This window comes from Actinia tenebrosa, unplaced genomic scaffold, assembly GCF_029948245.1.
Source record: "Actinia tenebrosa isolate PJP-AT-01 unplaced genomic scaffold, QUT_ActTen_1.0 PGA_scaffold17__23_contigs__length_9995812, whole genome shotgun sequence".
Lineage (NCBI taxonomy): Eukaryota > Metazoa > Cnidaria > Anthozoa > Actiniaria > Actiniidae > Actinia > Actinia tenebrosa.
Window position 1 is genome coordinate 9888554 of NW_028292577.1, and position 27978 is coordinate 9916531.

A 27978-nucleotide genomic window follows, 5' to 3' on the forward strand; every position below is an offset into this window, starting at 1 on the left:
AAATACAACAATGAATTGACTGTTTTCGTTTAATATATTTATTGCAAATTTAAAATAGCAAACTGCATCATATAAGAATCAAAATTCACATTCATGACAAACCAGTGTATCAAAATAGAACATGGGATAGGACATAGGCATTATGGTGTCATTAACTACGACTACAACTATCCATTGCACACTTTCATCTGTTCAGTTAATTAATACCAATCCTCTCACAGCTACAGGTATTATGAGAAAATACAATTTTGAATAAGGAACAAAGATCGCGAAGCATTTTGGAAGTCGTAGACTAATGGCGCCAGCGTGCAAAGGGACGATTGCTGGCTTTCGATCATTCCCATGGGAGTGAAGTAACAAAAGATACGGCGGCCATGTTGTTTGAGCCAAGATGGCGGCTATGACGTCATGTTCAAACGAAGGATTCGAACATACCCGAATCAACCAGGTTATGTAAAAAAATGCAATATTTGTTATTAAAAGCGTATAAATCTAATTTTCAGAATTCCAAAATGTGATTTGGTTGACCTTGACTTTCTTATGAAGGTCAACACAGCTTAATTCTGTTGCAACATTTTCCTCAGATAAATAGAATACTCTTATATTTTTCTTATTGCTATTCAAATAAGACCAAGAAAAAATATATCTTAACCGTTATTCACGTTTTCCAGAATAATCATCATATTTTCTCCGGACATGTTTTCTTGGTATGTCCTGAAAGAAAAAAGTAAACTCAGAACCCTTTGTATTGATGGTTTGCAAGTAATGCAAAAAGAATCAAATAATAAAAACATGGCGACCATGTTGGTGGTATGGAAGTCTTTTGTTAAATACCACCAACATGGCCGCGAAGAATTGTAAGAATACAAGGTAAGGGTATTTCACTATTGGTTTTTCCATAGTCATTGGAATACAACTATAATAAAAAAATGAAAAATAAATGGGATTTAGCAGTGGCATTTCTACAGAGTAGCTCTTTATCCACTGTGATTCCAATTGGGATTTAGGAGTTGATTTTTGCGGAGGGAGGAACGCCGGACAACCCGGAAAACCTTCGAAGCACAGGAGAGAACCAACAAGCAACTCTACCCACATACGACACTGAGCTCAGCGAGACTCGAACCCGGGTGGCATTGGTGAGAGGCGAGCGCTCTAACCGCTACGCCACCCCGTGCTTCCCAACTATTTAGCTTCGTTGGTTTGATGTGCACATTTCACACCATGTGATGCCACTCTTGGAAGTTGATTCTTTCATGTGTAAATACTTTAACAAGTTCGTCATAAAAGAACAATTCTCAAGTCAATGTCATGTGATCTGAAATGAGCAATTTGCATACGAAGCTAAAGTTTACTGTTCTCTGGTGTGAACGTTTGCATGGGTCGTACCTTCCTGATGACAGTTTCCACATTTCCGTTTCCTACCCCCTCGTCCTCCACTCGTTCCTCTCCCGTTCGACCCTGTCCATCCTCTTCCCTGGCTACTGCCTCTCGCTCCCCTTGAACCACGCCCAGTTGTGGGTGCAAATCCTCTGCTTTGGGGTGCTCCATCCTGATCTGCCCATTGGAAGAATGAACAGCCTTGGCCCATGGGCTTTGGACAAGCGTAGAATTGACGCCCTTGATTGGGACCGTCTTTTTTCACGGTTCGACTACAAAATTAATAAAGAAATGTCTCATAGGAACAAGACACTCTAGCGCTCTGGGTAGATTTTTGTATTGTTTGCCTAGTATTAACCATATAGCATTATCCATATCGGACATATCAAAATGTATTTTTACAATAGCTTACAAATTTCTCGCGCGAAGGTTATTTTTTATCATCAATAAAAAGACAGACAGATATGCTGACGTAGCCTCCTCCGCAGGCATCTCCTTGGCTCTTTTTGCTCCTTGGGCTTCATGTGGCGATGACACTTCTTCTCATCTACTCTTTCGTTCCTAGTTCTTCTCTGCCATAAAATTCAATACAGGGATCCCAACAGAGAATATAAAATTTAATGAATATAGAATATATGGAGTAGCCTGCGGAGGAGGCTAAAGCTGACTTTCCTCTGATTGTTTTGATTACTTTTTTTACTCGGCAACGCCTCATGGATCCATTAGATGACGCAATCTATCGTCAATAAGAGGACAGACACATAAAATTCTGATGTCAATTTGTTAAGTATGCATGTAGTATAGTTCCTACCTGACCGCCGGCTCGTTGCAGTTACATACTGTTTGGTTAGGATCATCGAACCTGAACAATGCGCACAGTTGGTTAAAGCAATAAAACACTTGCAAGGTTGTGCGCAAATCTAAGTTTCAGTGTCAGAAAAGAATGGGTAGAAAAGAAGATAGAAAAAGGAGGGAGGAGAGAGTAGAGAGGAAGAGCAAAAGGGAATAAAAGTTCAAAGCAAGTAACTGAGTAGACATATATTTAGTATAAAAACATTGATAGCATGACGTCTTACCCTTGATTGGAATTACTATCTTGAAAACCCCCTAGAAATTAAACATAGAAATACAACGAAATTATTAATTAAAGAGGCAGTCAAGATTATTTCCATTCAAAATAAAAACCCTTGTTTATCCCGTATGAACTAATCCTAAAACGCTTGAATACTGCGCAGTCTCTAAAAACCTGTGAGATACTCACCATTATTGTTCCAACTGGTGTTTCTATTTGGAGGTTGAGACCCAAAAGGTGCGCCACTAGCCGTGTTGTTGGCTGGGGCACCGTCATCTCCCCATAGAAAGAAGTCACAGACACCATCTCTTTGTGAACATCGATAAAAAGGACGTCCTTAGAAAGATAATTACAAAAACCTTCAATTTACAATAGACTCCTTGCATGTGACGTCAAAGCAGCTCGATCTGGGGGGCAAAACAAAAGAATTCCAATCTCCTGAGAATTGGAACCTATTGTTTTGTCCGCCAGATTGAGCTGCATTCCAAAGTGCTGCAACTTACAAATGGTAAAGGGTCAGAGAAGAAAGTTGGTTGATGTTTCAAAGGAATGCTTTACAACTGGTTACACCCGGGATGATGGTCACCTTCGGTGATAATGATAATGCTTGTAGTTTTGTGCCATTGAAATAGATAGATGAAATGGCGGTAGATTCATGATGGCCTTTTGATCGTCATGCATAATAATGATGATGGTGATATCATGAAGTTAATGAAGATTTTGATTGATGATTATGTCGATGATGGTGATGATTGGTTCATTATATTACTGCAATTTTCCTAAACATACGAGTTCTGTGTCTGCGAGCTGCACGCTGAAATTTGTTTTTTTTTTCGCTGCCGTTAATCAAACCTAATCAGACGGTACCTTTTATATTTCAGCTTAGAGTTCCACAATATCTATTAGATTCATTAGTTTTAAATTCTGATGTTCATTCAAGAACTACTCGTTATTCCAAATGTAATTTTGTTTGCTCAAAGTTCAATCGCGTAACCGAGGATTGGAGGTCATTTGCAGTATCTGCCTTTCAACTTTGGAACACTCTTCCAGTTGATATTATTAAGTCTAAATCTAGTGTTAATAGTTTTAAGTCAGCCCTTCAGGATTACTGTTTTAATGAACAGAATTCTATACATCATTTTAGCCCTTATTGATTATATTATTTGTTATTACAGTAATTTATTTACACCTGATTGCCGTTTTTTTATTTTATTTATTTATATTTTTTTTACAGTTTTATAGTTTATGTTTCATAGTTTTGTAATTTTATAGTTTTATAGTTTTATAGATTTATAGTTTTTTATATTGTAATGTAGTTTAATATTTAAGGTGAGGGCCACAAGTTTATAAGTGTTATCACTTTTTAGTGTTTACCCTCTTTAAATAAAGTCTATCCATCCATCCATCCATATTTTTGACTGGCGGCAGTGAAAGACCAAATTACAGCGTGCAACTCGAAGACACAGAGTTCGCATGTTTATGAAAATTGCAGTAACGTGATGCTGATTTTGGAAATGTTATTGATGGTGATGATGATGATGATGTATGATGATGAGATGTATGATGATGATGTATGATGAGATGTATGATGATGATGACGTGTGATGATGATGTATGATGGTGATGATTATGTATGATGATGATGGATGATGAATGATGATGTATGATGATGAGATGTATGATGATGATGTATGATGAGATGTATGATGATGATGACGTGTGATGATGATGTATGATGGTGATGATGATGATGTATGATGATGGATGATGAATGATGATGTATGATGATGAGATGTATGATGATGATGTATGATGTTGATGATGGTGATGATGACGTATGATGATGATGTATGATGATGATGGATGATGAATGATGATGTATGATGATGAGATGTATGATGATGAGATGTATGATGATGATGTATGATGTTGATGATGACGTATGATGATGATGGATGATGATGACGATGATGATGATGACGATGATAATGATGTATGATGATGACGATGATGATGTATGATGATGACGATGATGATGTATGATGATGACGATGATGATGATGATGTATGATGATGACGATGATGTATGATGATGACGATGATGATGATAATGATGTATGATGATGACGATGATGATGATGATGTATGATGATGACGATGATGATGATAATGATGTATGATGATGACGATGATGATGTATGATGATGATGATGATGTATGATGATGACGATGATGATGATAATGATGTATGGTGATGACGATGATGATAATGATGTATGATAGTGGTATGGAACAATGATTGATGAATGTCGATGATGGTGATGTTCATGATAGCAATACCTTTATTAGGACCCTCCTTCTTGACAGTAAGTAAAGTGGCAGGATGTCCACAACCACAAACAACTGCGTTTTCATCCCTGCAAAGAAAACAAAAACAAAGAAAAAAGCCCCACACAATTCCTTTAGATATTTTCTCGACAGTATGAAAAATCAAAGGCATTTTCACGCACAGCTAAAACAATCGATACGGAAGGAATATCACTTCTAATCTTCATTACTTACGTTGGATTGGAACTGAACGAGTCAAAACTACTTCCTGGAAATGAATTAACAGAGTATGTGTTTTTAATAAGATTTCATGGCAAAGAATATAGGAATAGACCTACTGCTGTGTTCCTTGATTGCAGACTTACTTACTCCGGGTTAATATTATTTCAGTATCCAAATATCCCAAATACCAACAGTGAAGTAAAGAATGCACAACTTCATCAATACAAATACTTTGAAATTCGACGGACTTTCACTGAAACACATGAATATTCTACGAAAAATCGAGGTTAACTGCGTAAATGGATCTGTAGTCAAGGAACACAGCGGTACTTTTTAGTTAAGAATTCGAAAAATACCTGATCCAAATCCTGAGTCTCTTGAACTACTTCCACTCCACGTGTTACCACTCCCTCCAAAACCACCGCCATTAAAACTGGACTGGCGTATATAATTCTGGGTATTCCTGTCAAACTGGTTTGTCTGGTTAAACGAGTTATTTTGGCTTCCATTTGTTGTGGTGGTAGTTTGGTTTCCACGTCCTTTTCCTCTTCCTCTGTCTGCTCTTCCTCTGTCTGCTCTTCCTCTATCCGCTCTTCCTCGTCCAGGGTTGGCGCTTGAAGACGAGTTGGTTTGTCTGGCTGGCTGTGATGTTCTTGTGGTTTGAGATGAACCTAATGAGTGTTTACAAGCTTAGTTGACCTTCAGAACAAACTAAAGGTCGACCAATCAGAATTGAGGATTTGACATGGTATTTTAATTAGCATTTTCTATGATTTTGCGTGCCCCTCACTGACATGACAATGAAAAAAATGGCGGACAAATCTTAGTGTGATGGTGATGTGGTACAGAAGAGGCAAAGAATTACGAGACGATTACGAGCAATTATGAATTTTTTATTCCTTCAGCATTGCTATGTTAAAAGCTAACCAAAAAATAGTTGGCCCATATTTTTCTTACGGGGGACACGTTTTACTCTGGTGGTAAGAAAGCAACAAGCAATGCAAGAAGTCTAACCACAGGGAGCCCAACTCGATCTTTACCTCTCGATGGTTGAGTAACGTTGGATATATCTTTGATGTCTAATGTCTCACGTAACATCTCATCACATCCTCCTATACAGCTAGTGTACCTGTATCAATAATTATCAAACTCATGAATAATTAATGAGGAAAACACAATAGAAATCACAGCCGTGAAGAGTTCTGTAAATCAGATACAGAATTGTGTTCATTTGCATAAACTTTAACTTGGATTTTCTTGGGCAGACTTTAATTTGAGAATTTTAGTGAAACACAAAGGAACTAACCTAGACGTTTGATAAGCAATCTACAGTATTCGCCTCGAGTTGGTATATCGGATACAACACGGCCACTCATACTGTATATATTACTAACAGAACATTACAATGTCGAAAAGTCCTTAATAGCTACACTAGATGGAATTTCCAATAAGAGCGCGCAATATTACTGATCACCCAATCAGAATGCTCAATGAATACCTCATCTTCACGGTCACGCTACACAGTATGGTCACGGTATGTAAATAACATCATTTGTTTAACCAATCAGAGTGCGCAATATTACTCTTTATCCAATCAGAATGCCCGCATACCTAACAATCACCGTCACGGTCACGGCACAGCAATTCCATACTGTGAAACGTCACGACACGCAGCACCGTTACAAAATTTATATCCTTTGAAGGAATCGAGGAGCGAGATCAATCCTTCACGATACGTTCGTACTGTGAGTTTTCTCAGATATGACGAAATCTACTCTACGAAATCAGCTCCATTCAACGTTGAATGTAGCTACAGCGTTGCTTAAGAAGTTTACTTACTGTAGTGGTAACATTGGAGGTACTGATCCTCTTTTGAAGGTAAATCGTAGTCGGTATACGTCACCCGGTCCACACACACGACAGATGGAATCATCGACTGCTGCTTCTAATACGAACTTGGGTAAAAATATTGATGCTCGACAGTTGGGAAAACCAAGACATCCTATCATATAACTAGATAACAAGGAAAACAAATACGATTATTTTGAGCAACAAGGACCCCTTTATTTTGGTTTTCAATCATTCCCAAGGGAGTGAAATAACAAAAGACCAGTGGTTGATTTAGCAAAATGATTCATTGGAAATTCTTTTGTTAATTTAACCAAGATGGCGGCTATAACGTCATGTACAAACGAAGAATTCACACCACTAGTCATGTCCTTGAGTATTATTCTCTTATTTTTTCAGTAACGCAAGACAAAGACTTTTATTCCTAGTAAGTTTGAGATGGGCAAAATAAAGTTACTATCGTTAATCAAATACCTTTCACGCGCGTTTGCTATTTTACCGCTTGTTTTGGACATGCGCAGTAGGCCTCACCCTCCCCAACACCGTTCACATTAAATCTAGAATAATCAATGACAATAAACTACTTATATTTAAATTTAACTGCTAAATATAATAAACATATAGCAATACTTACTTTCCTTCTTTAGTCTTTCTTAAAACCATTTGTTCTTGTTTACATCTTGGACATAATCTGACTTGGGGGTTGGCGATTTGCGGCTCTATCGCTATAATAACAGCAAATTAAATGAAAAAAAGTACGTCTTTATTTGGAACAATAATACTCCTAGTCCAAACACCCACAAAAAAGACCCTGAACAAATAAAAAGCAATCTTGAAAACGGCGCCCTATTGCTATTCATAAGAGAATCCCACACACTTCAGTCGACATCCTGAGAAGAGGCGCCAATGCCTTCACTATAACTCTTGCCATAAATAATATAAACTTAATATTAATTTATAAATCAATGACTGAGTATTCAGCATCCTTGGTGCCAGAGTTCCTTCTCTCAAATGCCTGAGGAAAGTGAGACGGGAGACTCTTAAGGCTCAGGTCAAACGTCAAACTTCACATGAGCCGAACCTAATTGAAGCAATGGATAACAAGGCAGTCTTCTTTGATGTCATTATGTTCGGCTCATGTGAAGTTCGATGTTAGACATGAGCCTAAGGACGTTCTTTCTGCTGAATTGTTTTGTTTTATACAGTAAATATATGGGAAGGAAATTTTGGAACCGTGCAAATAGCTGCCCGTTAATAGTGTCCTCTAAGTAGAGGTGTCATTGTAAATCATTCTTTTCATGATTTTTGGTCAGTCTTACTAACCGGGTTCTGTATAAGCCTCTGGATTACCAAAATAGGCCGACAAAGCCTGATCAAGTTTTAAGGCCTGAAATAGATAATCAAAGAGATGGATTAATAAGGTGAGATTTAAGTAATAACTAAAGAACACTGTATGAAATACAAACCTCCTGCGCTGCTTTGACGAAACTCTCCTTGTATTTAGCAATTTGCTCGCGTAAAACAACTGTAGTTGAGAAAATATATGGAAAATTTAGAGCTTGCGCAATCGTGGAGACAAATACCCCCACCCACCCACCCTCCGTAAGGTGATGGAAATCGATGCTACAATATAGTATAGAGAGCCTCACACCAACTGACTTGGGCATTTACACCGAGCTAGAAGTTTGGAGCCATATTATGGTATCCCCCAGAGATCTTACTTGGGTCCGTCGATTTTCCGATAGCTCATTCAAATCGAAACAGAACCGTGTTTGGAGCCATTTTAATATAAGAGAGGCTAATAAAGTTTTTATTATATTATTTTCTTAGATCGTAAACTAAGACGTTACAAACCTGCACCCCTTTTAGAGCCATCTTCAATTCTAAAGTAAGAAAAAAGGATGATAGATATTACATCAACCTGTTTAGCATAGTACTCTTAACAGAATGAGGATATAAAATGGGTTAACTGTGTTATAAGGACGGAGAGAGGTTGGGCTGGTAGAACTGATCAGAGAACGTTACCTTTTCAGATCAGCCTCAAGCTCTGCTCGTAATCTGGGCTTTGAGAACTCAAATTTCATTAAATCATAACCTGTGAATGCAAATAAATATCAAACTAAAACAGGCACCACCAAGGAAAACAGGCACACAAAGGAAAACAGGGTCATATACTGACCCGTTTGACCCACACAACTAGCTATAATTCAAGTCATCTGTATTTTTCATTTTCCATCGGTCTAAGTTAGTAACTTATTGATTGACGGGAGCAAAAAATCCAGACGTCTTGGGCTATGTTGGTAGTGTGTATCCATGGAAATGGAGGTGGCAATATTATTTGAGTGTCTGCACAAGGCTAGGCAATCTTTTGAATAATATATGGATTAGGCAAGCAATGTATTGTTTGCAAAAACAATATATTTTTATCATATGTTTTTCTCTTGTCAAAAACGAATATAAGTGTTGTATTTTTTAAATTAAAGTTTAAGATCGGATAAAAGGTTCCCTGATTGGCTGAGCTGATTACATACCTTCAACCAGTCCCATGCCTAGCTGTCCAGGAAGGAATGTACCATCAGCCTGGACACCGACGTACGATCTGCTCTTTATTGTCTCGATATGGTCTGCGTGGGTGGCGTCAGTACCTTGTTACAAGAACAAAAGTCAAATGACAATTAAAACCATTTGGCTACATGATCACTTCGCAAAACGGAGGGGGTAGGGGGGGCTCTTGGGTAAAAGTATCGGGGGAAGGGGGGAAGTACGCCCTTTATGGAAGGGAACAAAGTTAAGGTTTACTTACCTATACCATGTTTTTCCATCAGAGCGATCAGATCAGCTTCAGAGAGCAATGGCGGAGGGGATGTCATTCCATCAACCATCTAAACAACGGAAAATACACGTAACTATTCAACATTGTACATCTTCCATAACGAACAACTTAACAAAGCTTTCGTATATTTTTTATCTGACCTCGATCGAAGATGGCTGGAATTGTTGGCCTTGGTCATATACTGGAATTGTCTGGAAAAAATCAAAGCGTCTCTTTTTTAGTTCTGAAAAATGATATGACTGCTGAATCAAAGTGGATTGTAGCTTGGGCGTAATGTTGAACCATTGCAAACCACTGGTCATTCACCAGCTCTAGTATTATTTCATTCTCTTGCATGAGAAGTCATAAGAATATAGGAGTGCACGTCGGAATGCAGCTCAGTTTGGAGGGCATAACGATAGGTTTCCAATTTTCAGATTGAAATTCTTTTGCTTTGCCCTCCAAATTGAGATCGTTGGACGTCACATGCAAGGGGTCTATTCATGAACCAAAACTACTAAAGCTTATGTAGATTTACCTTGTCGCTCCACTTGTCATATGGATAGACATCTAAGTAATTCCGCTCAAGTATCATCAGTCCAGTTGCTGTGAACTTTAATGTAGAGTAAATATCTATCAGCAACGAGACGGTGGACTACGACGCAGTACAGTAGTAGCTCCATCCAACCAATCATACCACAAGATAGCAGGGCCCGGTTGTAAGAAGCCTGGATAGCGCTATCTGACGGATAAATCTTATCCAGTGGATAAATTTATTGGATAACAGCATCGACTTATCCATTGGATAAGGATTTATCCGCCGGATAGCGCTATCCAGGCTTCGTACAACCGGGCCCAGAAAATCAAATGGCACGGTCACGGTACATAAATGAATTTGGTTGTACCAATCAAAAAGGGCGAAACCACCGCAGAGACAACTGAGGGATCAGTATGAAAATCTTAAAACGTTAAAACAAGCAATGCGCAGTATTATATTTTTAAAACTAACCTTTTCTCCCGCTATCTCGATATCCACGCTTGATTCTCGACCAACAGCATCCTTTAAAATAAGATGAAAAATGTTCAAGACTAATTGTTGAATCCTTGATTTTTGATTTGACAACAAACATTGAATATATACTATATCGCAACATCACATGACTTTTAATTAAGTCTAATTTAAAGATCTAGATTTGAATATCTCGAGAAACTAACCTTGGAACAGCAAGCAAGAAAGTACCTCACAATAAACTCATATAGTCGTTTTTCATTACCCTGAGATAATAAAATGGACAATAAAAAAGGTGTGAGTATTTTTCCCCCTTTCCTTTTTTCCTTCTTTTCTTCCTCCCTTCCCTTCCTCCATAACTGAAAACTTGTAAAGTGTCATTCCTTTAACCCTTAGCCCTGCTTTTCCTCTCTTCTCCCCTAACCTCACTTCTTACAGGTGTCCTTACCCCCCCTGGTTTTTGGGTACCATACAGACAACTGAAGATGAGCTTGGACTTGCTGTTGTCTATCCAGATACATCTTTATCTTACCTGCAAGTTACCAGTGTATTTGGTAGGGTGAATGGGAGGATGTGCATTATCAGTCTTCTTGCCTTGTCTGGGGTGTGGACCATCAGCAAGCACTCTTGAGGCAAAAGCTGGAACAATAAAAGTCAGTAAGGTCAATGGGACACTGACTCTGCTCTCTCTGAATAGTCCCTCTCACAGTTCCCTGTGCCATCTTGAAAGGTAGCCGTGCCTTTGCATCTAAGGGAGACGAACGGTGAGCTTGCAATGATAGAGACCTTTTTTTAACACCTTGGACAATTATTCACATGACTCTATCATTGCAAGCTCACCGTTCCTTTGCTTCTTGATTGATGGCACCAAGAAAACGAGTTTCAGTGAGCAGCTTGTACTGTAACAACTGAGCACAAATATCAAAAACTGTAGTAATACGTTCTTTGTCATTCAACTATTTACTCAATACAAGAACTGCAAGGCATTGGTACAAGTATTGGTTTATTTCTGATCACTTATACATCAAGAATATTTACCTCCCCAGTTCGCATCTTCAGTTTGTTTTTCAACCAGCTCCGTGAGGTTTAATGATTGTGGGAAGATGTTTGTCTCAGTACGTGGATAGCTAATGAACCTTTAACAAATAGTAAATAAATTCCTCACTAACTGTACCCTGACTTAGATCAGCCCAGAGGTTGTTTCAGGGTTGGATTTGAGAGTTAGTCATGCCCTGACTTAGATCAGCCCAGAGGTTGTTTCAGGGTTTGATCTGTGAGCTAGCTGTGCCCTGACTTAGATCAGCCCAGAGGTTGTTTCAGGGTTCTATCTGTGAGTTAGCCATGCCCTGACTTAGATCAGCCCAGAGGTTGTTTCAGGGTTCTATCTGTGAGTTAGCCATGCCCTGACTTAGATCAGCTCAGAGGTTGTTTCAGGGTTCTATCTGTGAGTTAGCCATGCCCTGACTTAGATCAGCCCAGAGGTTGTTTCAGGGTTCTATCTGTGAGTTAGCCATGCCCTGACTTAGATCAGCCCAGAGGTTGTTTCAGGGTTCTATCTGTGAGTTAGCCATGCCCTGACTTAGATTAGCTCAGAGGTTGTTTCAGGGTTCTATCTGTGAGTTAGCCATGCCCTGACTTAGATCAGCCCAGAGGTTGTTTCAGGGTTTGATCTGTGAGTTAGCCATGCCTTTGATCAGCCCAGACATTGTTTCAGGGTATCGAATATAAGATTTGAAGTGTTTAAATACTTTTTCTTGTCACAGGAGTCAGAAAGTTCTTTGGGACTTCTTATGAATGAGTTCACTTCCCAACAAAGCAGATGATTAAAACAACTAACAATAACTAGACAAAGTATAATGTACACTTATACTAGTATACTGTGAGTGGCAGCAGTACGGTGATACAAGGAAATTAAGCGACCAGAAAATATAATTACTCAGTGTCCTCTTACCCCTGATTGTAGAGTTTCTCGGCAATCTTCATGGTTTCTTTGGCACTAATCCTCAGTTTCCTTGATGCTAATTTCTCTAATTCCTGGGGAAAATAATACAGTAAATACTGAATATCCTACTTATGGGCAATTTCATAAAATATCAAATATCATGTACATACCACCGTATCCAAAGGCAGCGGCCTCCACTTGCTCTTGGGACGAGATGAAGTATTTGTAACGACTGCTGTTGGATTCTAAAACAAGAACAAGGTAGGTTATCACTTCACGTCCTTACTGGCAGAATTGCTAGCAGGAGAGAATAGAATACACTAACAAGTACAGTAAAAGCTCTTTACCTCTAGACACATTTGATAAAGGATAAGGCAGGGTGTATGAAGGAACAATCTTCCTCTGAAACAAAATAAATATTAGAAATGAAATGCTTAATATAATATATAAATATATGATACTTAATGCTTGATCTGGGACCATGGAAGCAAAAGGGGGAGTTTTAGCCCCATACGTTTTTAGACAGAAAAGATTTTGTTATGATTTGCCTAAGTTAATTTATGAATAAATACACAGCAATAAATTGCAATAGAGGCTTTGCACCATCGCGTGATGGCAGCCATAACAGAAGCAGGAGCAATTGATTCTGGTCTAATCTGATTTACATTAGAAAGGATTAGAAAGCCTCTATTGGGCATTCCCCTAACTGGACCTCCAGATTAGAAACCCCACTTAAAACATACTCGGCAGTCCCTGTAATTAGTTTAATGGCCAGGGGTTATTTATTTAGCAATTAGTTAGCAATACAAATATTATAATAATACTACATGAATCAAACAAAGTCCAACAAAGGCTTGAACTTATCACATATTGAACACAACCAGGAACCGGATTACCTTTTCCATACAAAATCTACTTTTGCTGTTGGTGTTTCATGGGTGACTGAAAAGAAAGGAATTCATTCAATATTAATGGAGGATAAAGAGAAGGGAGGGGAGGTGGGTTAAGCAGGGTGGTATAGAATTAAAGTAAAATTAATACCATCAAATTACAGCATCACTAGAGGTATGACAAAACAGAAATTTGATTGTTGGGTAAAAACAATTTGTGACAGGAAGAAAAGCGCTTACAACTTTTGCTGGACTTGATACTTGCAGGACTGTTATAATTGTAATTTCCAAACATTGGTGAGAAAATATCCCTATTATTATTATTATTATTATTATTATTATTATTATTATTATTATTATTATTATTATATACCTTTTATTTTGAAGAACTGCTCAGGAACAAACTGTTGAACCTGTTTATACTGGAATAAAGAAATCAAAACAATCGATAACAAGCAACAATTAAAGGGACGTATTATACATAGGCATGCGATATTATTAATTTTTGTTACAATGGACCTAATCCATATAGGCTAATATTTTCCCAATTTCCAATTTTTTTCAAACAAACTCTGTAATTTGTCCTTTCTCTGATCCCTCGCCCCTCAGAAATTCCAAATTCCTCAGGGGTGGGGGGGAAGGATAATTTCTGGAACTACACAATTTAGCTGTGTCATTCTCTTGAGAACAAGATTCCATGAGATTCTTTGTTTCAGCAATATCCATATTTTATGTGGCTTCCTATGTGAAACCATTAAACAAAGAAATAACACTCTTGGGAATGATACAGGGCCTAAGATGAGAAAACACTGCACTATGACAAATAAGGTCTATTATACAACCACACCCTAAAGTATTATAATTTATAATCACTTAATTTACTTTTCCATACCCTATCAACAACGAATCCAAGGGTAGGGAATTGACAGCTGCCATAGCTTATGAGTTGGTCACTCAAGACACCAGGAAAAACTTTCTGTAGTCTGAGGGTTTGAAATCTAGTGAATGCAGCACCTGCGATGATAGACAGAAAAAAAGACTTTTCATTTTATTGATATAAATATCAAATCTTGAATCAAGTCTTAAAATCATGGCCAGTGATCAGACAATGTTCTGCAAGAATGGGTATTTGATTGGTAAAATCTTTGCCTTTTGACCAGTAATGCTGAGCCAGAAATGAGGTATGGCCGAGCTACAATCTTGGTCAAAAATGTTGAGAATTTTTCAGTTTTAATGGTATTTTCATTTTAAAAAAATGAAAACTTCCCCTTAAAATTACCCCCTCTTCCCCCTTTACAATGTTGTTTCGAGGGATACTGGGCTGCTTTACCCACTGGGACCAACATTGTCCTGGGGGAGAGGGGGTACGGACAATATGTTTTTTTAATAAGGTAAATTCTAGTATTTCATGATTGGATGAAAAATTCTCAACTCTTTTTGTCCAAGATTGTAGAATTACCAGGTAATTTGTATAGTGAATGACAGGTGAATAATCAGTCACTATTTTAAGCTCTTTGAATAGACATCACATTGAGGCAAACCACACAGGGTGCCCATTTTACCAGGATCCATTTCCAGGAAGTTCCATACATGATTACAAGTATCTATGTTTCACATACACCTTTCAGAAATTCTCCTTAATGTGGGATTTGCATTATATTCTTGAATAACAGTTATATATTCAATTTAATTTTAATATTTTTATTTTACACTATCCTGGTATTATCCTTACCAATTCTCAAGTCCAGCTCAATTCTGACATCCACAGCTTCTGACTGCAGGTTATCGGGAGCAATAAGATTAGCACATGCTCTACTGACTGACCTGTCAATGTCAATGATGATAAATGTGGTTATGCAATGTGCAACCCAAAAATTCATTTGCTAGGATGTACTGTGCTTACTGGGGAGTTATTTCGGAAAATCTTGCTCTATAGAGCTTGATTCTTGGACAAACTGAAAAATAGATTATAGCAAGTTATCTTATTAGTGAGACATATTTTCTTACAGTTGGTTTCACATTAATTTACACCTTAGGGTTCAGAACTATGTTCAGAAATTCCTAAGCTGGCGACCAATTTCGGAACTTCCAAACTAAGTTTGTTATGAACTTTAGAACTTCTCTTGGTTTAGTATGTAGAATTTAAAGTTCCTGAATGAATATCCCAAAGAAAATTCAGAAGTTTCTGGTTGAAAATAAAGTTTGTTTGCTGCAAAATAAGCCAACCAAGTTCTGAACTTCAGCGGGAAGTTCAGAAGTTCATGATGACCTTCGTTTCAAAGTTCCGAAGTTGGTTGCCAACTTGAGATTTTCCAAACATAGTTCCGAACCTGAAGGTGTAAAGTAATTATGTGAAACCGACTGTAATGGACAGTGAAAAACAACAAGGTTTTTTCTCAACTTTTTGACTTAGCATCACACTCTTAAAATACTTTGACTAGTATTTTCCTAAATTATAAGTCAGAGATCAAGTTCAGATCTTTCCTAACCTTTCGTACACACTTCAATGATCTCAAAGCCAATATTTTCTCCTTCTCTATCACAGTCAGTCCATATGATGAGGGCTTGCGAACCTCGCACTTCACGTTCTAATGTCCTCTGTTGTTAAAAAAAACACACTTAGGCAAATATTTGAAAAAAATAACAATATGTATCATGATTACCTTGTGTGAGGAGGATAAAGGGTTTTTTCATTGGCCAGTGTGGAAAACTTGTCAACAAATATCAGCTGGTAAAGCAGGGCTCAAAATAGAAATTTTTTTAGCCTCCCATAGTAAAGAAGAATGGTAAAAGGGGGACATTCCAGTAACATTTGCCTGCCATTTCATTATTCATTTGGCAGTGCATCATTATTTTCAAATGCCAAACCTGAAATTTGGCCTATCATTTGGCCTTTGGCAGGCCACTATATATTTGGAGCTCTGTAAAGGTTAGTTGACAACCTCCTGTTTTTGAGGCTAATCCCGACCGTATAAGTATTAGTAAGTATTGGATTTATATGGGTTCTCACCTTAATCTTTTGAAAGTCTTCTGGTACCATCTTAACTACAGGAGCACTGAACAATTCCAAAGGAGAACAACTGCTCCTATAATAATTATCCAGAAAAAAAATAGTTAAATAAACTTTGGCCATAATGTTTTCACATTTAATTTCAGACCATGTATCATTCTCTTCAAAATAAGATTCTCTGTTAAAGTTGTATCAGTGTTCATGTATCGATCTTCTCATGAAATCATAAAGTAGTGGCACGTGGTCTGAAATGGGAAAAGAGTACACCTAAGCAAGGTAGTAGCATCCACTTAGACAGTGGTCTGGTTCTTAAAATATTTGGTTAGTATCATTTTTCCTTTTTCTCCTTTTTTTTTCTTTTCCCCTTTTCGTTTCTATATTTTAAGTAAACTGTTAGTTTTTCATTTATTTATCATCATATTTTATTTGTAAATCTTCTAATATTTATTTAATGTAATATATCGCCTCCCGCCTAGATTAGCTTTATGCTATTTGCGGGAGGGTGATAAATTGTGTACATATAGTCATTATTTTGTAAAAATAAACTTGAAACTTGAAACTTAAAAAAGGTCGTCCTGTATTTTTTAAATTTCTTCTTGTAATAATTATTTTTATGAGGGTAAAAAATGGTTCTGAAGGCAAAGAGTGGTGCAGTTAAGACCAGATTAACCGAATCGGTGTATATGGCCCTCAAGTTGAAGAGGTCTTATTTCTTCAAGATCTTAATAATAACATGTTTACCATTTCCTATAAGCTTGATTGAACTCAAGTCCCATAAGGTGACCTGAAACTGAGGTCATGACCATCTGTGCATTCTGTAGTCAGAAAACCATCAATATATGTGTCAATAATGTCAGTAAATAATTCAAATGCAATAGTTAAATTAATAATAGACCCCTCGCAACACATCAGAATGCAGCTCAATTTGGAGGACATAACAATAGGTTTCCAATTATCAATTGAGATCGAAATTCTTTTGTTTTGTCCTCCAAATTGAGCTCCTTTGACGTCACATGCAAGGGGTCTATTCAATCAATCAATATCCAACTTACCGTGTTGAGAATATTATAATTAAACTCGTAAATCTTGTTAAACTTGGAAAATCCCTCTCTCTAAAAAATATAGAATAACCAAAGAAGTTTAGTCTATGAAGCTTCACTCATATAATGAGTTAAGAAGCGTCATCAATATTCCTTCCCTCCTGACCCTTTTATATGAAAAACAAAAGACTGTTGACAAAAGTTCATTAAACTTTATTTTGTTTTTACTGATTAAAACTTTTAAAAACATATTTACTCACCCTTCTGACTTGTCCACGAGACATAATCCTCGACAGCTCCTTAGCGGCATCATTTTTCTCGGCGACATTAAGAATACGCATTGTTTTTTGATAATATTTTAAGGCGGTTAACGAAAAAGACCATAACTAGCTTCATCTAAATTAGAATTCAATTTTCCCGCCACACTTGCTCTTTGTCTCTCGACCCGCGACGAAAACCTTTCTTTTTCATTATCTTACGAACAACCATTGAAATTAAAAACCATGTGCATTAGAAAGTTCTACTTTCTGTATAATTTTAAGGGGTTAAAAACCCCCTAGATTTGACGAAAGATTTTACCAACATACCTATACAGCCGCCATTTTGCTAACTTACTTGCAAGGTATTCTGGGACACATTCCTGCGGACATTCATTTGGGCACAGGGAGCCCAATTTAGATAAAAGTAAAATCGAGAAAAAACAAAAGCGCAAAAAAAAAGTCGTACTAGCGCGTTTTTATTAATTTTCCCCCCCACTCTTTCGTGCTATGGAGATAGTTACCTCCATTAAGTTAATTTTATCCTTTTCTCATTTTCGACTTTCACTTTAAATCCGAGCCCGCTGGAGAGGGGTGGGTAATTCTGGGCATTCAACAGCGCGTAATTTCATTTCTCTTAGGCATATTTTTTCATAAATATTATTTACAATCATCTTCATCACAATCATTAATTGTGGTTTGCAATGAATGATGGTCAATAATATGTTACAATGTATTGTGGGTAAAATGCAAAATGGCGTCCTAGAAACAACATAAATTTAATGTTTCTTGCCCAAAACTCACCTTATTTTATTCTAATCTGCGTTTCATGCATCCGAAGCTTTGAAAAAGAATATTAATATAATATGCCTTATCAGGTAACCAAGTATCACTGTAGTTCTGTTAAAATGTAATTGTTTTCTTTATCATGTTTGCCCGCGCTGGTTTGAGCGGCTCTGCTACAAATGTCAGAAATACGTCTGTAAATAGCAACAAGAAAGCACGACCTAAATCTGATACAACTGCTACTACATCAAGAACAACCCGCACGAAGAAGCAGCAGCAGCAGGGAAAGCCTGTTGAAAAACAGAGCGATGAGGTAGAAGATGAATGCTCAGTAACTCCAGCACAGATTGTAAGTTGACAGTGCATATTACGATATTAAGTTGTGTACCTACTGTACCTAGATCACAGTTTATTCTCTGGTCTCCCCCCTCCCCACCCAGCAGTTGTCCTGTACTTCTCTATACACCTGTGCATTTTCAGCTTCAAGATATTTTGCAAAATATATTTCAATGCTATCATTTCTTTTTTGCGTTCCAGCTCGAAAATGCCCAAGAGAAAGATTGTAATAAAGTGTTTGAAATAAACTTCCATGCTCAGAAGTTGAAGAAAATCCCAAACCTTAAACAGGTAACTCAGTCCTGCATTATCATACGCACAGGTGAAATATTTAGCTATTAGTGAGACCCCACATTTTCCCCTAAAATCAGGAGCAGATACAGGAATCAGAGAAAGGGGAGGAAGAAATACATTTACTTCATCATTAATAGGGGCCGTGGACCCCACCCCCTATTTCAGCCCATGCACATATATCATACTTCTCCATTCCTTGATCTGAATGAGGCTAGGCATCAGATGTTTATCATGCATTTTTTTTTACTTGTAGTTCACCAAAGTCAGGATATTGGATTTATCTTGTAATGCAATCCCAAATATTACTGGATTAGAAACCTCTAGTGTAAGTATAGTTGCAGTACAATCCACAGCTGTACTTTACATGCTATTTATTGCGGGCGATAAGAGTAGCATGCAAGCATAATCTTGACGAGAAAACACCAAGTGGCCTGGGCCAGCGGAATACGAGAGACTAGACAGCTTTTCAGAGTTTTCGACTTCCAACTGGAATGTAAAGAATGTGAGGAATGCAGACTTACAAGATTAGGCCAGTGCTCAAACAGGTTTTCACGCGTATGTGAGGGAATTCACAACCAACCAAATCACTAAATACTCACTTGCATCTGCCTCTCCATTTATGAATAGCTACTCAAGCCTCTCAAATAAATTAAGAATATCTTCCACCAATGTTCTACTCCCACAATCCCAAACCTGAGGTTACCCCTAGTATACTAGTAAAGATACAAGAAACAATCAATTTTAACTTCAACTATGTGTTTATTTTTTCAGGAATTAAAGGAGCTGAAGCTTTATTCAAATAAGATTGAAGAAATTACTGGGATGGAAAGGTATCATGGTTTCATTCTATAATCATTATATAAATATATTTATGCCTGATGATAGATTAAGTTGAGCATGTATTTGTATGTGTATGTTTACAGGCTTAAAGAACTACAAGTGCTTCTCTTACAACATAATAGAATCAAGACAATTGGTAAATGCACCCTACTCCTTCTATATCTATTTATATTTATGTATTAGTGAATATAATAGATAAATAATAATATTCTTTTTCTATAATTTGAAATTTTCTTTTTCTTCTTGATTGTTTGCTGCTACTAAGAGCTGGGACTCCTGTGTTTAAGGAAAAAGAAGGGGAATCCCCAACCACAGGAATCCCAATCATAAACAAATAACATGTTTCTCTCCCTCTGCATATAGGTAAAGGATTACAAAGTGTGAGAAAACTAAAGATCCTAAGACTGGATAGTAACTTGCTATCGAGTATTGATCACCGTGAGATTGGATGCTGTGGTCAGCTTGCTGTGTTAGATATCAGTAATAACAGGCTCACTGATATTTCTGTAAGTACCAGGTTAAATAAGATCCATAATCTTTGCTGAAACTTTATAAGTGACTGATCCCCTAAGAATCACTATCTATTTTTATGATTTAGTGGTTAAGTGGTTTGCTACTCTCTCAGGGCTTAAGATAATGGCCAGGCATGGGACAATATCCAGGCAGAACGGGGACACGTCAGGTCAAATCTTTGCCTTGCTGGTCATTTTGTCCAGTTACTTTTAATTAATGAATATTACATTAATACATATATTAATCTCTTTTACAGGCTATTAATTCCTTGACAACTCTAGAGGAACTTGATGCTGCTGCTAATCAACTCACTAAGATACCTGTTGTCAGTAGATGTAGACATGTAAGTACTACTGTAATCACCAACATTACAATACAGCATATTGCATTGATTGTGAAAAAATTCCTCATCATAGAAAAGGCGATAAAAATAAAATAAATAAAATAATTAAAAAACAAATGCTCAGCTGTAGCGATATCTTCCTATTAAAAGGCTGCTATCAAAAAAAGGCAATGGTAAAACATTGTTCACCTAAACACTGTACTCTTTAAGAATTGCAGTGTGATTCACTGTATTGTATTCACATACTTCTATGTACAGACTTTTTCCAATCAAATGAGCATTTACCCGCCTTTTTTGGTAAAATTAAAACTTTGCATTGAATGTTTCTGTTAAACATACAAATGCCATTGCATAAATTAATATGCAAAATTAAAACTTAAAACACTTAAAACAGCTTCTTTTTTATTAACTAGTTACAAGAACTAGATTTATCAAGAAATCAGATTCATGATCTGTCTGGTCTACAGGGCCTTGTGAACCTCAATGTAAGTAGAATTATATACTTCGTTAATGTATACATTGCATTTTCATTGATGCTACTGATATATGTACAATCATTTTAGGTAATTAATATGTTTCTTCAATCTTTTTTTATTACTTTTTACCTAGCTTTCACACTACTAACCTATTTTCTGGGTTTACAACATGTGTAATGTGTTTGTCATATCAAATACTGACCAAAAATATATAACATACAGTAATATCTTAATGTAATCTTTGCTCTTATCAAGATCCTTCACCTTGAGAACAATCAGGTTACATCATTTAATTCAGTGGGGAAGCTAAGGTATTTATTTCGTTCTCTCCCTTTCATTTCTTACTAGCAACTGAGAGATACGTCATGAAATATTAGTGGCTTCTCAGATAGTGTGAGAGGAACAGTATGATTGTGTTCTTATTAGGAGTATGTTTGGGAAGCACCAGTGGCGTGCGCTGCTAATGCGCCACCTCTCACTAATACGGCCCAATTTTGAGTCCTGCCGATATCGATGTCATATATGTGAGTAGAGTTGTTTGTTGGTTCTCTCCTGTGCTTCGAGGGTTTTTCTCCGGGTTCTCCGGTTTTCCTCCCTCCTCAAAAATCAACTTCTAAATTCTATATGCGATCTTTGGGCTTTCACCTAGCTTGGAGCCTAGCTCTGTTGTGATTGTCCCACGCTGTGGTACAACAGCGAAAGCTTTGTAGATTTTTTTTAGGAGTCACTATTTGAAACCTTACTGTCCCCTAATATTAATCTACTGCTGGTATTTTTCTAATTTGGTAGGAATTTGCAAGAGCTGTATGTTTCACACAACAGAGTTTCATCCTTAAAGGTATCATTATTAGCCATAAGTGAATAAGAAGGAAACTTATGCATGAAGAAGTTTGTACACAATACTCTAACATTTCAACATATAATATTATATTAATGAATAATATATTAGCCCATTTCACTCTACTCTTCCATTAATACTCTTGAGTATTTTTTTTAAACCAGTTATCCTTGAGAAGATATAATAAAAATGGAGAATTGGATGTAACTGAAATAATTGATTTTTTTTTTTTTTCTAAAATAGAATAACAAAAATGAATGAATATTTCTCACTTATAATAAGTTCAATGTTTTAACAAATTTCCAACATTTTTCTCCCTATCTATAGGACATTAATCAGCAGTTCCCTTCTCTAGAAGTTCTTAATGTTTGCCATAATTTAATTGCATCTTTAGATGACTTTGTAAGTATACCTAATATTATGATATTGCAGTTTATTTTCATGAATAATTCTGACTAATATCTTTGAAATATTAAAAGGCAAAGAAAGAAACCCGCAGGGGGGGGGGGGTTGGGGGAGGAGGTACTCCCATTAATTAATCTCATGTATCCTGTACCCTGACAAAACCCCAAGAGGTACCAGCTTACTCTCTGATGGTCCTTAATTGGATGATACCCTTAGTAGAGGTACCAAATCAAAGATTTAGAACCTTAAAAGGTATGACTTAAGCCTCCCCATTCTTTTCAATTCGGAATACCCCAAAGGTAAAAGAATGGAAAAAAACTTGTATTAAAACAAATGCAGATTGAATGCAAGCCTCTTACTACTATGATCTTTCATTCAATTCGATAATATTAATCAAGTGGTATTGATTATAAAACGAATAAAAAGTTGGATTAAAACAAATGTAGATTGAATCAAGCCTCTTACTACTATAATCTTTCTTTCAATTTGATAATATTAATCAAGACAGTGGTATTGATTATATCTTTTTTGCCAGTCTCCTCTGACAGAGTCAAGTCTCATTGAGCTGTCTGTTTTAGGTATGTTAGATGCTTTGTAATTCTCATCATTAACTTTATAGAATACAATAACATTATATGATATCACAGCTTACAGCCCTCAATTCTGGGTAGTGAAATCATTTTGTGTCACTGTTTTTAAGTATCTCCTTTGCAACCATTTCCCAGTGCCCTAGCTACTGTAAATTTGGAACCAGTCTCACCTCATTATTTTCTATTTCCAGGGAACCCGTGCATTAGAATAGAAGATGCTGGGTAGGTATTTTAAAAACATACTGCATGAAATTAAGGAATATGTAATACAAGTACTGCATAGGAGTTGACTTAGAACAACCTTTATCTAACACCAAATGTTTGGTAGGTCTTGTATGTCTCTGAAAAGCATGCAGTACGGATGTGTCTTGCCATGCATTACTGTGCTAAACAATATTCTGGCAATAATATCTTAATCCATCATTGATTGACAGGTATCATCAGCAGCTTCATAAGATGATTCCTTCTCTTGAAATGATAGATGGAGTGAGTATTTCCATTTTTCATTGTACTTTAAATTTTTGATATTTAATTCAATCAATCAATAAACTTTATTTAAAGAGGGTAAACACGTAACAGTACTAAAAACTGACAAACCTGTGGCCCTCTATAAAAGAAAAATCAATATCTAACACTCTCTCTCTCACACACACACACTCTTACTCTAACTCACTCTCTATATATTAAATATTTATTTACATATATATATATATATAAAAGTATTCTAAAATGATAATAGAATCTAAATCTTAAAAATTGAAACCTAATAAAATTCAAACCTAATAAAATGCAAAACCCACACCAATACAAGGCTCAACCTGTGAACAAAGCGATCCGGCGCGATCTGTGACTTTAGCGGCGGATCCCTCCGTCCACAAGCCAAGCCCCACACCAGTGTGAGTTTTGCACTTGGTTTATACTAATCGTAATATGGTTGTAGTCATTGCTCAATGTTGATTTCAAAACATGTTTATAGTACGTAAGTTCGTCTTTTAAAGAATTACCTTCTTAATACGCTTAACAAAATTACTTGATTCTGATTGGACAAGAGGAATACCAATTAAATCCCAAATTGTACTCTGTAGAGTCCCAATTACGTTGCTCAGTTTTGTTGTGTTAACAAAAAAATCGTGCAATCTTCTTGTGATGTTTTGAAAGTTCTCAAATTCTCAAACACGTCCAATTTTGAAAACTTTCAAAACATCACTGGTACCTATAAATTCCGAACTGTACTCAAGATCAGTCCAATTTCCTAATATACAAATAATGGCAGTATTCAAAGGTGCCCTTCTCCTTTCCTGACATATTCTTCCCTCTTGAGCTAAAAAAATGTTTGGGCTGATCAGTTAAATTAAGTTAAAGTTAAATTAGAATGTAGCGTATTGGGTGTTGCAGAGGGAGGAAGCTGGAGAAAAACCCTCAAATCAAGTGAGAAATCCAACAAGCTCTCCTCAAATACGTAATGACAAGTTCAGGGCTCGGTTATATGAAGCTTGGATAGCGCTGTATGGTGAATAAATCCTTATCCAGTGGATAAGTCGATGCTGTTATCCAATGAATTTATCCACTGGATAAGATTTATCAGTCGGATAGCGCTATCCAGGCTACATACAACAGGGCCCAGTAATGGAGCCCAAGACCCCAGAGGTAATAGAAGAGTGTACTACTGCTATGCCACCCTTGATTGTCACTCATACTAATGTTGACCTAATTTGCTTGAATATATCCAAGATATCATTAAAGAGGCCGCCCTCTTCCTGTGGTAAAGCCAAACCATTAATGAGACCGCTATCTGCTTCTCAAGGTATGCTATCGTGCTCCTTTCTTATCAGTAAATATGATTTACCAGGAAAATTATAAAGTTTCTTATTTCATCAGCATGGCATGGTTATGGCACGACACTGTCTTATATAAAGCGATATAGCAGTTTTTGTATTAGTGGGAAACGATAGGGCGGTTTTCATGAGTGGAAAACAATATGATAGCTTCGTAGCTGCACTGTAGCAGTACCATATTTTATAACCGTAGCTTTAACTGCGTTGTGGTTGGATGAATTATTAGAAAGCAATCTCCTAGTTGTACCATAACAGTAACTATGTGATGCAGATTGGATGAATTACTGGGAATGTCGTACCTTACTCTAGGTGTACCGTATCTTATCGTAACTGTAACTACGCGTTGTGGTTGGATAAATTATTGGAAGGCAATATTCTAGGTGTACCATAACAGTAACCATGTGATGCAGATTGGATGAATTACTGGGCATGTCGTACCTTACTCTAGGTGTACCGTATCTTATCGTAAATGTAACTACGCATTGTGATTGGATGAAGTACTCGGCATGCCTTACCTTGTACGTGTTGTAGAGTATTTTTTCATATGACTATAAAAACCTCAGTGCCGTAAGGGTGTCGTAACCGTGATTTATTGATATATTTTTTTGTCATGCAATGTGATTGGTCTGGCGATGCTGAGACGTTGACGGTGACCGAGTCTGCCCCATGTTCGTGCCGTATTCCGGGTATTTGATTGGATGGAGAGCCGTTCATTTCTCACTCGTACGAATACTGTTCATTGAATATTTTTACGGATATTTAATAAATGGAATCTTCTGTATTTTTTCAGTGCTGAGCTCCCGGCAGGTCGAAGAGCAGCTTAAAGCTGCAATATTTGAACAGACATCATTTGAAGAATCAATTGCTAAAAGGTTCGTTTCTTTATATTATTGTACATGTATATTATCATTTTCCTCTTTTTTTTTTTTTTTTTTTTTTTTGTTAGTGCACTCGACTCTCACTGCTACATTCCTTGACTGGGCATCAAGACATAATAGTTTTCCTCCCAACATGCAACCCGATATCCTAAATTCCAATTCATTGTGTAGAATCAAAAGAGCATACTTAAGAGAGTGACCCGTTCATCATAAACTTGCGCGCGTGCGCTCTTTCCGTTTAGTTCTTAGTGATCAAAACCTCATCAAAACCAGGTTCAAAACGATCAAAACAATAAACGGAAAGAGCACGCGCTCGCAAGTCGATGACGCACGGGAGTAGGGTAAGGCAAATTTAAACTGCATCCGGTTACTAAAAATAGCATTGCGCGATTGTTATTAAGAAGTTTCCCTCTCTTATTTATGCTCTCTTGGTAGAATACTGATTGCTCATACATATTTAGGGTATTTTAAAATCTTGTGTTTTTTTAATTTCCAGATATAGCTCCATGAAAGATTTAATTGACTCTCTCCCTGCTCAGCTGCCAAAAACATTGACCCTATTTGACCAAGGTAGATGGGGAAAATAATATGCTAATTGTTACTAAATAATCAGTTCTTTCATCCCTGTCTATATGTATGTCCGTCTATCTGTTCCATTCTTCTTGAGTTTTCTCTTTGAGTGCGTACGATATATCTGTGAAAAACTTTGTAAAAACTGCACAAATTAGTTACTTACTAGTAATTTAGCAAATACACTCAACCTAGACCTAACTTTGGGATCGGGTATTCATCGAGTTACGCGTTTCGAGTTTTGCGCTTCGAGTTACGCGCTCGACCACACCCAAATTTGACGTTGTAACGCAGTGCGCATAACTCGAGTTACGCGATAGGCGCGTGACTCGACTGCATTATTGGTGCTGTTAACTTTTTCACGTGCATATTATGGTATGCACTCCATCAAATTTTGGTACCCTACACAATACTGTGACACACAATCTCGGTACATGAGTTTTAAATACTTTTTGTTTAGAACCAGCTTTTGATCAAGACGTGGAGTCAATATCAAGCCCTGAGAGACCTGACACTGCTGGGGAATCCAGGCCGGTCAGCAGATGCAGCAAGTAAGAAATTTTTACTTTCAGTATTAGCTAAAGCACTTTTGATATTTCTGTGACATACACAACTCCATGATGCGGCACATTTTCTTATCTTTTAGCTCACTTCTGTCTATTAACCTTCATGTGAGTGGTATAACTACGTTGACGTCACAGTTACGCGCGTTTGGATCGGCCCGGGAGGCCCGGTGAATATGGCTCGTACTACTTGTAAACAATCGACAAGTTTTGGCGCCTTTTGAATCACACACGCGTGTAAATGATGTCAAATTGTTTGATTGACTGCAGTCTATTGCAAAGTGCACGTCGCGATTTTTGTCTGGGGTGGCCGCGTAGCAATGCAAATGGCGGTAAAACCAAATGCCTAGAAGGTGGGACATAGGTTGTTTCAGGGTTCAGTCTGTGTGAGAGTTAGCCTTGCCCTGACTTTAATCAGCCCGGAGGTTTTTTTTCTGGGTTTGATAAAATATGGTGTGTCCTTTTATTGGCCACAGTTACATGTTCTAACTATATCCTGTTCTTTTATCTTGACAGTCGATCAAGAATAGCCCAAGCAAAAGCTTTTGCTCTGGAACATTTCAATTCTTCCTGAACTATCGCATATCAGCTGCCAGCACAAGTAGTATTAAGAGTGTTATATATATATTAAAATATTTTAACAACTATATGGAAGTGTATTTATTGTTAGTATTAAAAGGATTAGAATTTACATGAATTGATGTCAAAAAAATAAAAATATGAAGCACAATCGTAAAAAAGATTTACTCGGTTTTTTCCCTTTGAAAGCCAGGATTTATCCTTTGTATTCTTAAAGCAGAGTCACTACTTTTATCTTTTTAGAAAATAAACCTGTTTTCTAACTCGTGTTTGTCACTGTAAATAAACCAAGTATAAAGATCATCAGAAATGAGATACCCTACTA

General features: G+C 37.0%; 2 protein-coding genes across 2 annotated transcripts; one reads left to right on the forward strand and one right to left on the reverse strand.

Annotated features, from left to right (window-relative positions):
- Nucleotides 1-47: 47 nt before the first annotated feature.
- Nucleotides 48-18144, reverse strand: LOC116298862 (DNA topoisomerase 3-alpha). Its single transcript, XM_031707436.2, has 36 exons — nucleotides 17811-18144; nucleotides 17563-17622; nucleotides 17252-17325; nucleotides 16511-16586; nucleotides 15990-16098; nucleotides 15404-15455; nucleotides 15233-15324; nucleotides 14393-14514; nucleotides 13874-13922; nucleotides 13507-13552; nucleotides 12958-13012; nucleotides 12781-12855; nucleotides 12620-12702; nucleotides 11707-11804; nucleotides 11201-11307; nucleotides 10875-10934; nucleotides 10669-10719; nucleotides 10198-10272; nucleotides 9821-9871; nucleotides 9651-9729; nucleotides 9379-9492; nucleotides 8873-8942; nucleotides 8702-8730; nucleotides 8314-8372; nucleotides 8171-8234; nucleotides 7482-7572; nucleotides 6839-7012; nucleotides 6040-6128; nucleotides 5356-5670; nucleotides 5012-5045; nucleotides 4790-4866; nucleotides 2639-2785; nucleotides 2454-2484; nucleotides 2189-2239; nucleotides 1387-1649; nucleotides 48-714 (listed from the first exon to the last, which is right to left on the reverse strand). The coding sequence occupies exons 1-36, from the start codon at nucleotides 17889-17891 to the stop codon at nucleotides 680-682; spliced, it is 3138 nt and encodes a 1045-aa protein (XP_031563296.2). The 5' UTR covers nucleotides 17892-18144; the 3' UTR covers nucleotides 48-679.
- A 425-nt stretch (nucleotides 18145-18569) lies between these two features.
- On the forward strand, nucleotides 18570-27918 carry LOC116298893 (uncharacterized). The gene is made up of 19 exons (XM_031707472.2): nucleotides 18570-18942; nucleotides 19131-19220; nucleotides 19477-19548; nucleotides 19995-20053; nucleotides 20147-20199; nucleotides 20427-20569; nucleotides 20833-20919; nucleotides 21333-21404; nucleotides 21651-21706; nucleotides 22185-22233; nucleotides 22561-22635; nucleotides 23174-23216; nucleotides 23420-23450; nucleotides 23663-23714; nucleotides 24960-25032; nucleotides 25854-25935; nucleotides 26438-26511; nucleotides 26972-27062; nucleotides 27591-27918. The coding sequence occupies exons 1-19, from the start codon at nucleotides 18736-18738 to the stop codon at nucleotides 27646-27648; spliced, it is 1467 nt and encodes a 488-aa protein (XP_031563332.1). The 5' UTR covers nucleotides 18570-18735; the 3' UTR covers nucleotides 27649-27918.
- Nucleotides 27919-27978: the final 60 nt, after the last annotated feature.